Below are 15944 nucleotides of genomic sequence, written 5' to 3' on the forward strand. Positions count from 1 at the left end.
GAGACACGGCACTCGGCTCATTGGCCACCACACACACAGCACACGGAGGGAGGTTCTCACTCGCCACCACCACCGCTGGGCTTACCCACCACACACACACACACACACACCCACCCACCTCCTACATCACCACCCCCAACTGAGCACACAGGGTTAGCTGAATATTCTAGGAGCTTTCAATTTTTCAGGCGGGTCTGCGAACCCCCTCCCATCATGCAGCGCCATCACACTCAAGGGAGTTAGAATTTTTGACAGTCGTTAGCAGGGTCATCTGCAGTCCCTCAGGGAGGGGCTTAAAAGAAAAGATTTGAATTGCCTTTTTCTCTCTTTTTTTATTCTCTCTCCATCTCCCCGCTTTAGTTCTCTGTCTGGGTCTGTCATAATTCCACTTCCTGTCTTCGAGGCCCAGCAATATTCATCTTCCTCAGTCTCGTCTCCACCGCCGAAATTCATCAATCACAGATGAGGTCTTCCAAATCGCCTTTTTATAACTTCGATGTCTCGCTTCTTACGCCACTGTCAAAAGTGGTGACAGAGCTCCGAAAACGCTGCTCATGCCACTGTAAGGCGTTTATCCACTTGTACTGTTAGTGCTCATACAGGATCAAATATGGGATGCAAGGAAGATGGCTTCCAGCTGAAAGAGAATAAAAAGGAGGGGGTTGTGAGGAAGACAGAAGGGGGAAAAATGAGAAAACATTTCTTCTTCTAACTCTTTTGCACTAATATGAATTCCCAATGAAATGTCTGGTGAAGTAGGTCAATAGGATTTAGAAAGTTTGTGCTGTTTTTTTTTTCTCTCTTTCTTTTTCCCTCTCTTCTCATACTCACTTGTCAATGGAAAATGAGCAATGCGATTAGGAGAGGAGAAGATGATGAGCTAGAGAGAGTGAGAGGAAAAGAGCGAGAGAGAAAGAAAGGGGAAGAAAAGAAAAGAAAAAGACGACATGAAGACAGGCTGAGTGGTGGTTTGGGGGCTCTCGGGTCCCTCACCAGCTGACTGAGAGACCCAGACAAAGAAAAGAGGGAAGAGATTTGTATCTGTGCTCCAGAGAAAGGGAGTGGCTCACGTCTCTTCATCTTGATATTGAAGCAACAATCTAATTATACAATTTCTCCAGGGAATATGCATATGAGGGTAATCAGTAAATAGAAAAAGGTAATTATTTGCCACAAGTCCTACCCTTTGCACCTGTAAGCACTGCACTGATATACAAGATTCTGCTTTTCCTATAATTCACAGTGAAGATAGTTTATTAGCGGCTAAATTATTTAGTTAATTTATAATAAGTAAATGAATTTCCTCGTTATTGAATATTTTATAGTGTCTGTCAAAATATAATGAGTTAAGTTTGGTCAAGTACAAATGGGCCTCTCTTGGTAATTTACCAGAATGTTCCTCAGGGTAAATCTCCGCCAGTGAATGTGATTGAATGTTACAATTAAATGTGCTAATTCATTGTCAAAAGCAACTTATCTGTACACATGATATATTTGGCGCTTAATTGGAAAGCACATTTAGAAAGGGTTTCTTCGGTGACTTTCTACATGGAGGCCTAATCAGAATAAATTCTGCTAGCTGTAATGAATTGAAGTTGAATATTCGTAGTTGGGCTATTAAAGAGACTGGAAGTGTGAATTATTTAAATGCTAATTAATGTTTTAAGCTTTCCAAGTCGCAATAGGCACATATTATTCCTCGGTTCTCCATAAATGGCTAATTTCAACATCCACTGAGTGCAGGGTAACCTCTCGCTCATATTTCATTCAATCAATTCAGCAGCAGTGGAGGTTCTTTCACCCATGCAGCTACCTCCACCCAGTGATAGAGGAAGATGGAATCCATCAATACTGGGAGACAGTTGTTGGAATTACTAATCAACTCTTAGCTGGGAATTCAGTTGCCCGGGCTGTGCTGATGAATCATGGGTAACGTGAATGAAACCTGCTTCCGTTGTGATTTTGACTCTGACTCGGGTAAGATAGATTTCAATTGTTGCTTCTCTCTCTTTTTTTTTTTTTTGCCACGCTGGATTTGTGTATGTTTTTGCCTGACAAGTTGAATGTTACATTTGTTTAGTAAATGCTTTTGTGTTCTGCAGAGATTCAAAGACCACCAGCAGCCTCTAACAGAGCCACAGATGAACTTCATTAGTGTTAAAAAATAGTGTGAGATGCGGTTCAACTTTGCGTTCAAAGCAGCCTCCGAAGAAGAAGTTCCAAGCCGAGCGGTGGCATTATTCATGTTTCCACAATAGCTTGTTATTCATCATAAGACAAAGGAGATTCTCACTCGGCTTGACATAGATGGAGGAGGGCCACAAGGGTATTATTCACATCTGTTGAAAACAGTGAGCTGAGCCAACTGGATGTCACGATACACCATGCTTATTAATGCAAACAAAGTCTCCCAACACAGAATATAAATGACATTTTCCTTCAGATCGGAGCATAAATATTAATTGTGTTAAATATATGATGTATTGTGGTTAGAAGGCTGCTTTACTTGTTTATTGTTACACCAACAGGATGCGTTTTATTAATCGAAGCGGCACGTCGTGCGGCACCATATTGTCAAGTGCAGTACAGTACACACTGTGATTCCCTTGTGTACCACAAGGTGGCACTGTAGGCTCACAAACACGTGCTGTCAAGCTGGTCTTCCTCGTCTCCGCTTCTCACCCTGTTTACTGATGTGGGACTGGCATGACCCCAAAACACCACAAAGAGCCTACAATATCCTCCTTTCTATCAGATACATCTGAACACCCACCAAAGATTCAATACCGTTCCTGAAACCCGGGAGCACTACAGTGCATCGTAAAGCACACTATCAAAAATAATCCTTAACCTTAACCACAGTGTGCCAAAGAATCAACACAGAGCCTCTGGGAGTTTTTTTTTTTGGCCTTGCTCTTTCTCTTTTCTCTGAGTTGAGGGTTTGCACAGCTGTCCGGGGAACACAAATGGCATTATGCTCTCTTCCTGTGGCAGGACATCTGTTGCTTTCAGCTGGCATCCCTTCAAAGTCTCTGGTGTTCTTTATGCACCCTGACGGGCATCATCATCACTTAGTTGACTGTAGTACTTTAGCTTCTGTCGTGTCCTTTCTCTTTGATAGGTAAGGTTGAGGAGTTACAAAAGGATTTACAACTGTACTCTATGATTTGTGGTTTAGTTTCCCTATAGACAAACTACAGTAATTATCAATGATTTTACGTCTGCCTTTGATCTGAACCTTTATTCCATATAAATATCATGTGCTCTGAGCCATCGGTCAACTGACATGCCTTTATCCCCTCGTGTTTCTTTGTATCCGTCTTCAATAAGTGCGTTGAGACACATCATTTTGAAGGAGAGGAAAACGTATTTTGTTGACTCTATCGTTTTCAGATCCTTCATGCATGCCGGGCTTCTCCTGGAGGATAATGTTTGTCAGGTTCTCTTATTACCACGTGAGCATACCATGTTTGTCTGGACCCCCGTAAATTGACATGCATTGTGTCTTCTGGTCCGTAAACAGGAAATGACCTTTCAAGTCGGGAGTGTAATTACTGCAGCTCATGTTTTGGCGTTAACTCCGCCCTCCCCGTGCCGGCGTCACTGCGGCTGCAGACCTCCACCATCCAGTCGACCGTAAACTTCCAGAGAACAATGCGAGGTATTATCCTTGCCAACTGACACACTCGTGTGATTGTCACTGGTAGATTTTAGAGACGTAGATAGACCGCCAACACAGGCCAATGGCACGTATGCACTTAATAGACGTACGTGCCGTGCTGATTTGCATGACGGTACCGCTGTTAATATTGCTGATGGTTGCTACTCAAACGTGTGAAGTGGCCGCAGCAGCTTAGTCTGCTCTGCTTACAGCTGCCTTGGCTGTTCATAAACCTCCTTCTATAGACTGACTGGGAATTGGACAGGGCAGAATACGAATTTGCATTCAATTGAATCAATGTAACCCTCTTTGCCAACGTCTTCACATCCCCCAACTGGAGTCAGATTTTCTATAAAAACAAGCAAGTCCGCCAACGTCTTGGACTAGTCCCTGACCGTTTTCTAAACTGAAAAGAAATTCAGAGACAATAGTGGTGCTTTAAATTCTGCATCCACAGCGTGAGGAAGTTGATGCCAAGTCAATTAGGTTCTTACAATTTGTAATTTGTGAGTCGAACAAAACAAAAATCTATCCACTGCTGGTTTATTATTAGTGTATGAGAAAGGGAAAAATTAATTTTATCTGTAACATTATGAAGTGATGGTCGTGTTGCCAGCTGCTCTCATTTGGATTGACCGGATTTGTATTTAGAGATGATCCTGGCATATTCCCGTCCAGACCGATAGATGGTTCGACTCCGCTTTGAATCCGAGAAGTCCACGTGGAACAATCCAAAACGAACGCTGTATCCATCAGCCCATTCAAAGTTGTCCATCAGGGACCACGCAAAATATCCACGCACGTCGACCCCATCTTCTTGTATGGCTATAAACAGAGTTAAAACATATAATGGCAATAAAAGTACTATTTTTGTCAGACGTCTATTTATTCTGTATCTCAAAAGGAAGGGATTGACGTCCCACAGAAACTCTAACTCCTAAAGCCACCTGTTCATATGCAGGTGTAAAAAAAAAAAAAAAAAAAAAAAAAAAAAAAAACATAAAAATAATGGATTGATTCCATTTCGCTGCATATGTTGCAGCGTTCCAAATCCCTGGCATCTAAAATAACAGACCGGCCACATGGTGGCACCAAAACAAAACAACTCCACAACTCCCCAGGCCGAAAAATTAAGAGTTCAAATATATATATTTTTTTTTATTGTTTTAGTTGAAGAAAATCCGTCATGGTTGCTGTTTTTCTTTCCACCATGATAACTCTGATTTTAATCTTAAAAAAGATCAAATCAGTTAATTGATACATGTGCATATCTCTAATGTTTGTTTTAACTTCAAAGAGGACAGATGCTCAAGTATGGCTGCTTAATTAAGAGACACACACACACACACACACACACACGTGGGTGTGGATGCACTTACATTCCAGAGGGTGTCATGGAAAGTTTAATTGAGAATCACTTGATGCTACAGAAACCAGTCTTTGCATACTAATCATATGATGTAAAATATCATACATTTTATGCAGTACAAGGGTCATTCATTAAACTGTGTGTTCCATGCTGGACTGAAAGTATACTGTTACTGAATGAAACTTTGGAATATTTTCACCATCATTTGCCTCGTACACATCCTGGGGCCCTACGGCCGTCTTGCCACAGCTACTTTATTATGCGGTATTTATGCAGTACTGATTTACTAGCCATTACCTGTAGCCATTTCCATGATGGTCTCCTTGTAAAACTCACAGCGCTGGACGTCTTCAATTTGCAGCAGCCCCACCTGAGAGAAGCCATTCTCTGTAACGTAGACGGCCGGGTTTTTGAAAGTGTCCTGGAAAGTCAGAGGGCAAACATTATTGTCAAATAAGGCATCACAGCTGTCAGGCATTCGGAGCGGAGACAGATCGGTCGACAGTGTGCCGTTTAGCTGCATTTCAACGGTGCCAGGCTCAAACTAATGGCCTGTGACAAGTCACAACAGCAGGAAATTGCTCGTTTGCAAACACTTTTCAGCGAAGTAACTGTTTCATTCAATGTGACAGCACTAATGAAGCATCAATGTGTTTCTGGAGGTGTTGAGAGGCGATTACTGCATACAAAATCAATAGCCAGACACTAAACAAATGTCAGCGTGTTCTCCTTGTTTGGTTGAAGGCGATCTGTCTTGTTGGTCAATTTAGTTTGATTCAAAGAGAAAAAAAGAACAATGACTTTGCATTTCAGCTGATTGAATCCAAAGTCAAAGGAAATGATGTGGATTAAGTCATTTTTAGTGATGTGGATTAAGTTAGCTAAAAGTTATAGCAGAACATGCAGCAGAACATGAACTAAAAAGATGAGGGTTTATTTGTCGTTTCACCTTAATGTACTTTAGAAGTTTCCTCAAGCCATCAGGCGCCACAGCCAGCCAGGACGCCCCACAAATAGGCCAGGACGAATCCAAAACTTCTTCTGCATCTCGGTCGCTCTTCATACACAACGTTTGTCCACAGCCTCCTCCTGATTTAACTTTGCGAGACGTATAGTAGTTTAATGCAAAGAAATCGGCTGTTCCCAAAATGGTAGGGTCATCGTTTGAGAACCGGGGCAGCCTCGAGGCGCCGCTGTGTCCCAGCTTCCTACTTTGGGCGTCTATGGCAGACCTCATGATTTCTGGATAATCTCCAGTCACAAACACGGGCCAGGCAAACCATCCCAGCGTAAACGCAAGGTCACGTTCGGTAGCAGCGACGTCCTCCTTGCAGCCTTGTTGTGATGGCTCGAGCCAGTCGCTGTTGAGGGCCAGAGACACCGCGCCCTTCTGCTCCGGCCTGTAGACAGAGCTGTAGCTGTGCCAGGCCGTGGCGTGGGCACGCAGCATGTTGTGTCCCACCAGGTAGGCAGCGGTGCCCTTCTCCTTCAGCCCCGGGGCGTGGAGGCCGTCTTCGTGACCCAGTTTGGCGCACACATGCGGCTCATTGATGGTGATCCAGAGTTTGACACGATCCCCGAATGTTTGGAAACAAAACTTGGCATAGTTGTCAAAGAGGGCTGCGATACCAGGTGACTTCCAGCCCCCCTGATCTTGGAGAGCTTGAGGCAGGTCAAAGTGGTAGAGGGTGACCGTTGGTGAGACGTTGCAGGCCAGCAAATCGTCAATCACTTTGTTGTAGTATTGTACGCCTGTTGGACAGACAGCGATGGGTAATAAACAGCAACTAAAGCCATCAAACAGGCTTGGATTTAATTCCAGAGGAGGTCATCAGGGAATATGAAAATACCTTTCTGATTGACGTGCCTTGTGGTCCCATCAGGCAGGAGGCGGGCCCAGGAGAGAGACAGGCGATAGTGCGTCAGGCCAAGCAGCTGGATACACTCCAAGTCTTTCTCCCACAGCTCGTAGCTGTTACCGGCCACATCTCCATTCTGCTCCCCGAACACGTTGCCGCTCTCATGACAAAACGTGTCCCAGATACTCGGTCCCTTGCCGTCTGCCTGCCAGCCACCTCGACGGGCACATAAAGAATGTCGCATTTCATAAAAAAAAAAAAAAAAAAGTAGGTAGGGTGTTGACATAAAGAAAGATCACAGTAGTGTTCCTGCTGGGACCTGCAGTGTGTCTGTGGATTTCAGGGGATTGATTGTGACTGTAGCTTTGGCTCATCTCCATGAGGATTTATTGTTTTCATTTTCCTCTTAATTTGTCTTCAGTCCTAAACATCATTGTCTGGAGTTCTTTGTGAATTTGTTGCCAGATTTAAATGAACCAGATTTGAGAGGCAGTCAAAACAACAGCAGACACTGTAATGTTCATGATTATATAAGTAAACCGTTGTATAGGTTATACTTCAACATCATATGACACCTATGCATACAACCTTTTCTTTTTTAGAAACATGATTCCTTTTAGTCCAAGAGGAATAATGTTTGTTAAATAGGCTGTAAGTGTGTCAACAGTTTTGTGAATTCAAATGCGAATTATTTTTCATTTGGTTTTAGTTTGTGGTGTTGGATTTTTTTATTTTTTATTATTAGATATGTCTCTGACTGCATCATTGCAAAACCTACTACAGTGCCACCACAAAACGAGGCACAATTTCTGTTAGAACTGACTTAAATTACTATGTAGGCATAATAAAGGCTTTGTTTATTAACTCTAATATTAGTTGTAGGGCTTTTTACTCCATTAGACCCCGCATTCTCATATTCAATATTTCAAACAGTGATCACTACCATAGTGGCAGAAATCTCGTGGTTGTCCTTACATACCTTCTATTTGATACGCTGCAGTTCCCGCTCCCCAAGCAAAGTCACGAGGGAACATGTTTCATTTGTGTTGGGACGCTGAAACAATGTGTTTCTTCTTGCGTGTTTATCTCATAGAAACCACATATTGAAAGTAAATGTTTTTGCGCGGAGTACAACGTGCAGCCATAAATATCCGACGAAACAGGAACTACTCCGAGATGTTGCGTTCAAGGGGCGTAACGGTTTTCCGCATAGTTTCTTTTTACATGCATTTTTTTTTTTTACTAAAACTGAAAACACCTTTCATAATATGCTTTCTCTTTTCTTTATTCTGGTCTTTTACAGAATTAATTAAAGGTTGTCATTGTGTAGTAGTCGTAGTAGTAAGCCAAAAGCAACACTAGTTACAGGCTCCGACCATTCATTGTTCCCATAAAACGTTGTTCTGGACCTCAAATCAACGAGGAGCACCTGAACGCAGCACAGGAGGCTGCAGTCCTGCCTGATGACGTCTTGACTTGTTAGTGTGGAAAAAAAAAAAAAATTGGCAGTCTGTCCGGTGTTGTTGACATGTTAATATAGCATGTAAGTCATTGAAACGTTTATCATAATCATTCTAAACATGATTAAAGTTGAAATATTATATTTGAGTTTGGTGACAGTAGCAAATTGGTTGTAAGGTTTTGTACTTCAAAAATAAGGTCAAATTAGCTGTAGTTACAAAATGAAACATGTTTGCAATTAATATCATGATTTTCAGTGAAATGTGTTAAAACCCGTGTCCCTGGATATATGTAGAAACCATTTCAGACTGTGGCAGTTTCTTCATCCAGAGGTACTTTTCGAAACGGCTTTTGATTGGCTTTGATTGTGTAGCTGACCGAAAGTCAGATGGTAACTTAACTTTTTTTTCTTACATTCTTCTGTTTGTAGCATTATGGGATGTCCCGTATGACCGTCAAGCCTCCTGAAAACAGACAGCCCAGTGGAGGTGAATGGGGTCAGGGTTGCCTGAAGGCCAAATGCTCCCTGGGCCTGCGCTCGCTTCCAACTCTATCCTGTCGTTCAGTTTTCTACAGTATGAAGTGACTCACTCGACCTGATCACAACAAAGAAAATGGATTGTTCATACATACAGTTCATAAATTACAGGTTCTTCTAGTTTTTGTGTTATAGCACATTGGAATGGTTTTCAAGTACCCTTTATATCATTTGTATGTGCATCATAAATATTATTGCATTTTTGTGTGTTCATTTTTGTGTCTATCTGAGAAGAAAAACTAATTTTGCATTCGTGTTATACCCATGAACCAGTAGGTTATATTATGTAGGATTGCAAAAAAATGCGATGAAAAATTCCTAAATCTTCTCGGGTGGAGGAATTCCAGATCCCCTGCAAAATGTACATCCCCACTACTTTCCAGATAAAGTCTTCACCCTTGAGTAGTTATTTTCCATCACCGAAGCTTGAATAGTCTGACCTAAACACACAGACCTTCAATGGATGACGATTCCTGAGCCCCGTGCTTTTATTCTGAAATCCGGACCGGATATGGCTTTGAATTCCATTGGCCTTGACGATAGTGGATCCCGGGGCAGGACCATGAGAAGAGGACTAGTTTTGAAGACTTTCCAAAGACACGGAGGTAACAAACAAACAAAAAAGACGCACTAACCACTTCGAAAACGGTTCTTCAAGCGATTGAGAGGATTTGACTTTGTTTTTTGTGACATTTGTAGAACTGTTGAAGCTGAAAAAGTTTCTCCTTTTGACGCTTTCGTTATTTATTTATTTTTTTTTTCAAAGTAATTTCCTGTTGGTGCCCAGGGGAGAGTTTACTCGCTTTTATTTGGTGCACTTCGCAGTCCAAAGTACTGTGAAATTAAAGTGAGCTTTTTCACCCACCCCACCCCACCCCTTTGCCCAAAGTTGGAGTGGATAAACCTGGGATGACTGCAGCCGCCTCCCGTGGAAAAGACTCGGACTCGCTCTGATTTGGACCCACGCTATGGGCAACAAAGAGACCCGCTCGACAACCGGGCGAATTACTCGGTAAGGCGGCGAGAAAACGCAGCGTTTCGTTGGATTTGTGGAGTTGGAGGAAATGAAAGCGTCGCCGGGAAGGAAACGGGAATTATAAATGAGTGGTTTCCCAAAGAAAGAAGGGACACCTCTGCCGTGAGCAAAGAGAAAGAGCCCTGCGAGAAATGGAGGAGGAAGGCTCAGTTGAGCCAAACAACATGCAGGCGAAGGTCTCCTTTTTGTCCGGCTTTAAGGTCACATTTTTGTAACGAAGGTACTCGGTATCAACACCACCCCCCCCCCCCCCTCCCTCCTCTCCCACCCTATCTGCCCCGTGTGTTATCAAGCCATTGTTCCCCTTTTTGCCAATGCTGCAGCGGTGTCCCAGTCGTGTGTGAAAATGAGGGGGGATCGTTTGCAGTTGTTGGTGACTCTGCTGCTGCTGCTGAGAGGCTCCGGCGGCTCCGGCGGCTCCGCGCTCTCCTCTGCCTGCAGACCGAACGACGAACGCTCGAAGAGCGGCGGGAAAAGCCCGCCGTCCGACAGGAAAGTGGTCTGCAGCAACATGGAGCTCCATCAGGTGTTGCCCCCGGACTCCTTCCCCAACAGCACAGCCACACTGTGAGTATACAGGAGATCCACGCTGCCTTCATTTTAGCCAGGGGCGGGAGGGGAAGGTGGGGTGGGGGGGGGAACACACCCAAAACCTGCGAGAACTACAGCCCCCCTTACATTCCCTGTGGCGCAGGCTGCACTTCTAAATACTCTATTTAATACGTCTATATAATACGAGGGGAAAAAAACAAACAAAAAAAAGGGGGTTTTGTGATTCTCAGTACTGCTAAAACTACAGAGTTCCCCAAGGGGAGGGGAGGGGAGGGGGGTATATCAGTATCTGTACGTTGGCCAATATGGGTCAACATGAAAACTTTTTTTGTAATTTTTTTTTTTTTTACAGAACATAATGCAGAAAAAGATGTTTGGGGTAAATTAGAAATTGTTCCCCTTTGTGAGTTATTCATAAGTCATTAAACACTCGGTGGAGTTTACTGTTTCAGTGCACTGATTGCGATGTGGATATTCCATCACATAAGTTATGTCAAAAGTGTTTGATCACCACATTTGATGGATTATAGCAACGATTGCATTTGTTTACACTGTGTATACAGTATATTGGCATTGGGCCCCAAAATCCGGTATCATTTCAGACTCTAGTTCCTTTAATCCTCCATTAAAACAAACTGAACCCCATTTGGTTGTGCAAATGACAAAACAAGAGGTTTTGGGCTTTGGGAAACATTGGTTTTCGTTTCTGTTGCGCCAAAACAATGTAAACTCCATAGATATGGGTCGATAATTCAGCTCACCATTTTACAGCTGTGAACATGCACTGTTACTACACCTACACAATGCAAAACTCATTTAACAGTAACTGCCTGTCTTCCTGTAGCGTAGTTATTCATGTGCAGGGAGATATTTTGACTGCTAAATAAGTGGTCACACGTGACACCGTATCTCCAAGGCATCATATAACAGTGTGTGGTGGTGTGTGTGTGTGTGTGTTGGGGGGGGATTATGAGAATAACAGGGCAGGGTGCAGGAGTGGAAAGAAAATAATAGACTCCAGGAAGGGAGAGAAAGGTAATGGACTGAGCTGTAAGACCATTGCAGTGCAGTGCATGGTTTTAAGTGGTTTACCACAAGGCACATGTGCATTGGCCTGCAGCACTTTACGAAGTCATGGGCTTGTTTGGTTTTTACATGCGCTTATTCATACTGATACGCGTTTGTGGTGGTTTCAGTACAGTACTAAAGTACAAATGAGAGATTTGAAACTTGCTTTATTTCGGTCATTCATAAAGGAGCAGTACTTACTTTTTCTTTTTTTGAGGGGGGGGGGCAATATTAGCTGAGAAATGTCGGCTTTTACTGGGCGTGAAAGATTTCTAGAAAAAAAATACATGTGTGGTACTTGAGTTTTGGTAGCTCCTGAATTTTGTTTCTCGCCTACTCTTAATTTTCCTCTCTTTATGTTTTGAGGGATATTTTCACAACACTTCAAATATTTATAGAATTTGAGATATGCAGATCACTTTGCTCCGGTCTGCTCTGAAGGCGTTAACACGGGGCCCATGTCGCTCGTCCTGCTGTTTTCTACGTCCTCAGTGAGCTCGGAGTCTTGTCATCTTGTTCTGGCAGTGATGGATTGGAGGTTGAGCCAGGTTTCTCGCGATTTAACACGGAGCTCAGACGCTGTAATGTGGACGCCGGCCTTCCAGAGAACGGGAAACCATGTAATTAGAGACCGCAGACAGAAAGTCGCAAGAATTCCCCCCCCCCCCCCCCCCCCCCCCCCCCCACCGTCCGCTTTTGTGTTTTCTGGACGATTGTTGTCGTCCGTCGTGCGAGGACAACAGAACTCTCCTCTGCCAGCCGAAGTGTCCTCACGGTTCCCTGCGGGCACGGGTGGCACCGAAGCAGCGATTTAGGTTGACCGTGCCGTTTTGGGGGTGTTAATTTCTCGACCTGTAAAATCAGCGGGGCCTTCTCGGGGGGGTGGTGGTCCCGTTTTACTGCACTCCCTCCGTCTTGTGGGGTGTTGACCGTGGCCCCGGACACAGCTGGTAAACTGAGACAGGAGTCTCGGCTGCAGCGAGTCGCCCTTCCCCAAGCTTGAAAACGATCGGCCCTCTTTATTTCTCCTCGTTAAGCCGAAGCAAATCTCACCCCGTTCAGCCGCTGTCGGCTCTGCGTGCGGACGTGGATTTCATGCTGTGACTTTACTAGATTCTGCTGTTTCTTAAGTGACTCGTTATATTACGGCGTATTATATTTAGCAAACACTTGAGGATATTATTCGGTGTGCTTTTCTCGAGGCGCACAAACTATCTTTGTTCTCTATCAACAAATAGATCTGCATCTTGAAATGGCTTTTGTACCCATGCTTTCAGCAGCAGTAACCAAATCTCTCGCTTCCATTTAAAAACATCCCCAAAATGGCAAATGATTCTCTTAGCTACTCGGGATACTTATAGCGGAACGGTCATTTGTACAGGAACTGACTGGTGGCATCGCTTTTTCTTTTTAAAATGACAGTTAAAGTTAGGCGTGATTAGAAACCCATTCTATTCATTGTACTTGCCCCACTCCTCTTTAGAGGTTTACCAACAGATCGAACTTTAAATCCAGGCTTTTTACATAATAAAAAAAGAAAAAGATTTGAACCGCAAGCACGCTTCTTCCAGAATTTTCTCAACCGCTCTCTCGGCTTTGGGGAACTTGTTGAACCACTGGGAGAATGGGTTCGACGACACGCCAGAAAAGGAACAGGAAGTCAAGCTTGAACTCTGCCGGTTCGTTTATGAGCAGTGACACCGTTATCAGCTGACATTTTGCCCGACTTGAATATTCGGTGGTAGCCGTTCGCCCCCGACGCTGAGTGCATGTGGTCTTTCAGTGCAGTTCTGCTCTGAATGCCTCTCTGTAGAGAAGAAAAAAAAAAAAAGTGAGTAATGCATTCCCCGCATTTGTGCTCTCCCAATGAGACCACATGCCTAAGTAATCCGAGAGGAAATGACACGAATGTGTTTACAGCTGGCCTGTCCTCCCATGTCAGTGCGCGCCTCGGCTAAAATACGACGGCTTGAGTTTAACCTTTACCTCCTGGAGACAGATAAAAAAAAAAAAAAAAAAAAAAAGTTGCGTGAGCAGTTTGTGTTGGGTGTGGACGGGAGTGTTTATTTCTGCGTACCTTTTTAAGTTTCAGCCGACACACTCGCAGAGGCAGGAACTCGCTACGTTTAAGCTTTCTGTGCTCGCCCGGCTCAAATTTCTTTCCTCGCCTTGTTTGGTGTAATCGGGATCCGTTCGCAGCGAGCACCTGGGTTGGACAGTGTAAATAAGCGCACCTGGTTTCTGGCCCCCACAGAGAAGCGCAGGATTAATGTCTGGAAGAAAGCAGAGGTTTCCTCCCTCACCGCAGGGAAAGAGCGCTCAGTTTGATGACACATTAGAGTGCAGTAAACTTGTCTTGTTTCCCAGCAGTGCGTGCTGCGAGTTTGGGTCACGCTCTCATCTGGTTTCCTTGAGATTTTGCTTCCCTTAAAAGCGCGCCTGTGGAGCTGCTTCCCTTTGGATTTCAGATCTTGAAAGTCTTCAGATGATTGTAAATTCGGGCAGACCGGTCTAGGGCGCGATCAGTCCGTGGTGTCAGTCATCTTGTACATTTTTCTATGTCATCCCAGTAGCCATTGAAGTGCTTGTGTAATGAGAACGAACACAGGTGCCTGCCGTCATGCGTTGTCCGAAGAGGGTTTGTTTTTTGGTGCTTTCCAGGCATGCCGTTAGTCTAAAAGGAATGCTCTTGTGTGTTTGTTTTTTTTCATAGTAGTTCTGCAGTGTTTGCAGAAGAAAGCGAAATCCCGAAGGCGAAGCACTGACAGTTTGCAGCCTATTCATTTCGCACACCAGTTGAGCTTTGACTTTGCCAGGTTGCCGCGAGTATCGGTTAATCCACAGACAAGAAATTCAGTTCAGTGTGCAGACATGAGCTATGTGCGGTGCCTTCATGTCTGTGTTCATTTAACCGCTCATCCCCTTTTATCCTGGTGTTTAAACGATGGGTGATTTTGCCATTCAGGCTTGGAGTTGTAAGGTGAATACCTTGCTCTAATGGTTCAGCCTGTTGAATGTTGTAAGAAGATATCGTCAGGCCTAAGTCTTCCACGAATAAAGAGGCAAAAAGAGCATGTATGTGCCTTTTTAAACATGCTTCATTTCAAGTGGATCCTTGTAAAGAGTTGGTATTACCTCAGAAACACGCTAAACAAAAATCCTCCCTGCAACAGTTCTGTCTCGTTACGCATAACAGCGTAACAATCTTCACACTTGGATCATTTGTGGAACAAGAAATTGCTGCATAAATACAAGAAGAACCTTGGCAAGTTGCACCCATTGGACCAGTTCCTTTTTCCACCTGAGCTGAGGCCCACTTTTCCATCCACTATATTGAGAGGAAGCCATTCTAGAAGGGTTTTTATGAGCTCAACTGCAGCCTGAAACTTATTTGAAACCTGCTGAGCAGTTCCAGATCTCCACGCTTGGGAGTTCTTTGTCTAAAAGCCTCCTGAGCACAGAGAAAGTGTCGAGAGAGCAGGAGTTGGCTTTGTCCTCAAAGCACCATGTGCCAGTGAGGGGAGTGAGTAGCGGCTGGCCATTTTGTGTCTCTGTCTCGACAATGTGCCGACAGCCAGAGGCAGAAGCTTTCGAAGGTGTGATTTATTAAGTGAAAAAGAACCCAGGAGTACCCTCAATAGTGTCATATTTACTCAGTTTGAAAGCAAGATGATATCTTGGCCAATGCATTTTTATATCACCGTGTGAGTAAGAGTAGAAATTCTGGTTTTAGAATCCATTTTTACATAAATGTCACAGAGATTTATGGCATCTGTATCAGTTGTCAGGATGTGAGATTTGCTGGGATCCCCCTGCAGCTTGTTCCTGGCTTGAGCTCAAGCAGGTCTTATCTATGCATCAAGATAAGGCAGACTCCCCTCCTGTATCGTCTGAGGCGTAGCCTGAGGAAATTCCATCAGCTGGTCTTCAGTGTGGAGACCTCAGGCAGGCTGACGTCCAGAGACAGACGGTCTGGTCGCAGACCGTCTTTGAGGGCGGTGGAGACGCCGGTGGTTAAACGGCCACGATCTCCATGCAGATTTGAGGCTATGTTATGTGCATATTGCAGCTCTCACACCGGTGCCAGAGCGCAAACAGGACTTAACTTTGCAGCCAAAGCAGTGTCTAACATGCCGAGGTCACGCTCCTGTCATGAGGAAGAGGGAGGGACGGAGGGCCGGAGAAGGAGGGGGGGGGGAAGCATGCAAAGAAGGGAGGGATGGAAAGGAGCCAAGAAAAGGGCTCATGACTCTCAGGAGAACTCTCTTTTACAGATTTATTTTTGATATGACCCATAGAGTCACAAGGCTTGAGCTGTGTATTTATGTAGCCACGCTCGAATGGTTCCCGAGATGTGTTGTTTTAAATTCAACATCTGTTCGTTAAACCTAATTCTACAA

At 44.2% G+C, this 15944-nt stretch overlaps 2 protein-coding genes across 4 annotated transcripts in view; one reads left to right on the forward strand and one right to left on the reverse strand.

The window, feature by feature from the left end:
- Window positions 1–356: 356 nt before the first annotated feature.
- Window positions 357–8038, reverse strand: LOC138210915 (cytosolic beta-glucosidase). 3 transcript variants are annotated; one of them, XM_069170347.1, is made up of 5 exons: window positions 7869–8038; window positions 6881–7105; window positions 5980–6782; window positions 5328–5451; window positions 2318–4486 (listed from the first exon to the last, which is right to left on the reverse strand). In XM_069170347.1, exons 1-5 carry the CDS (start codon window positions 7921–7923, stop codon window positions 4284–4286), a joined length of 1410 nt encoding a protein of 469 aa, XP_069026448.1. In that variant the 5' UTR covers window positions 7924–8038; the 3' UTR covers window positions 2318–4283. The 3 variants fall into 3 exon arrangements, with proteins under 3 accessions (XP_069026449.1, XP_069026448.1, XP_069026447.1); XM_069170348.1 differs by lacking the exon at window positions 2318–4486 and adding an exon at window positions 357–637 and having other exon boundaries at window positions 6881–8038; XM_069170346.1 differs by having other exon boundaries at window positions 6881–8038.
- Window positions 8039–9431: 1393 nt separating this feature from the next.
- adgra3 (adhesion G protein-coupled receptor A3) overlaps window positions 9432–15944 on the forward strand; it is a 30820-nt gene continuing 24307 nt past the window's right edge. Inside the window, 2 exon segments of the mRNA XM_069170290.1 lie at window positions 9432–9493; window positions 9778–10491. Of these exon segments, the coding sequence (XP_069026391.1) occupies window positions 10271–10491 (221 nt within the window). The 5' untranslated portion in view covers window positions 9432–9493; window positions 9778–10270.

This window comes from Embiotoca jacksoni, unplaced genomic scaffold, assembly GCF_022577435.1.
Source record: "Embiotoca jacksoni isolate LCO1_2020_lvr unplaced genomic scaffold, fEmbJac1.0.p SCAF_49, whole genome shotgun sequence".
Taxonomy (NCBI): Eukaryota; Metazoa; Chordata; class Actinopteri; family Embiotocidae; genus Embiotoca; species Embiotoca jacksoni.

Bases quoted from the DNA above. Each gene is read 5' to 3' on its own strand.
- LOC138210915 (XM_069170346.1), bottom strand. From the start codon at position 7,175: ATGTCAACACCCTACCTACTTTTTTTTTTTTTTTTTTATGAAATGCGA. The intron at 6,783-6,880 runs GTATTTTCATAT...TCTGTCCAACAG, and splicing joins AAGGCACGTCAATCAGAAAG to GCGTACAATACTACAACAAA. The intron at 5,452-5,979 runs GTGAAACGACAA...CTGACTTTCCAG, and splicing joins AACTTCTAAAGTACATTAAG to GACACTTTCAAAAACCCGGC.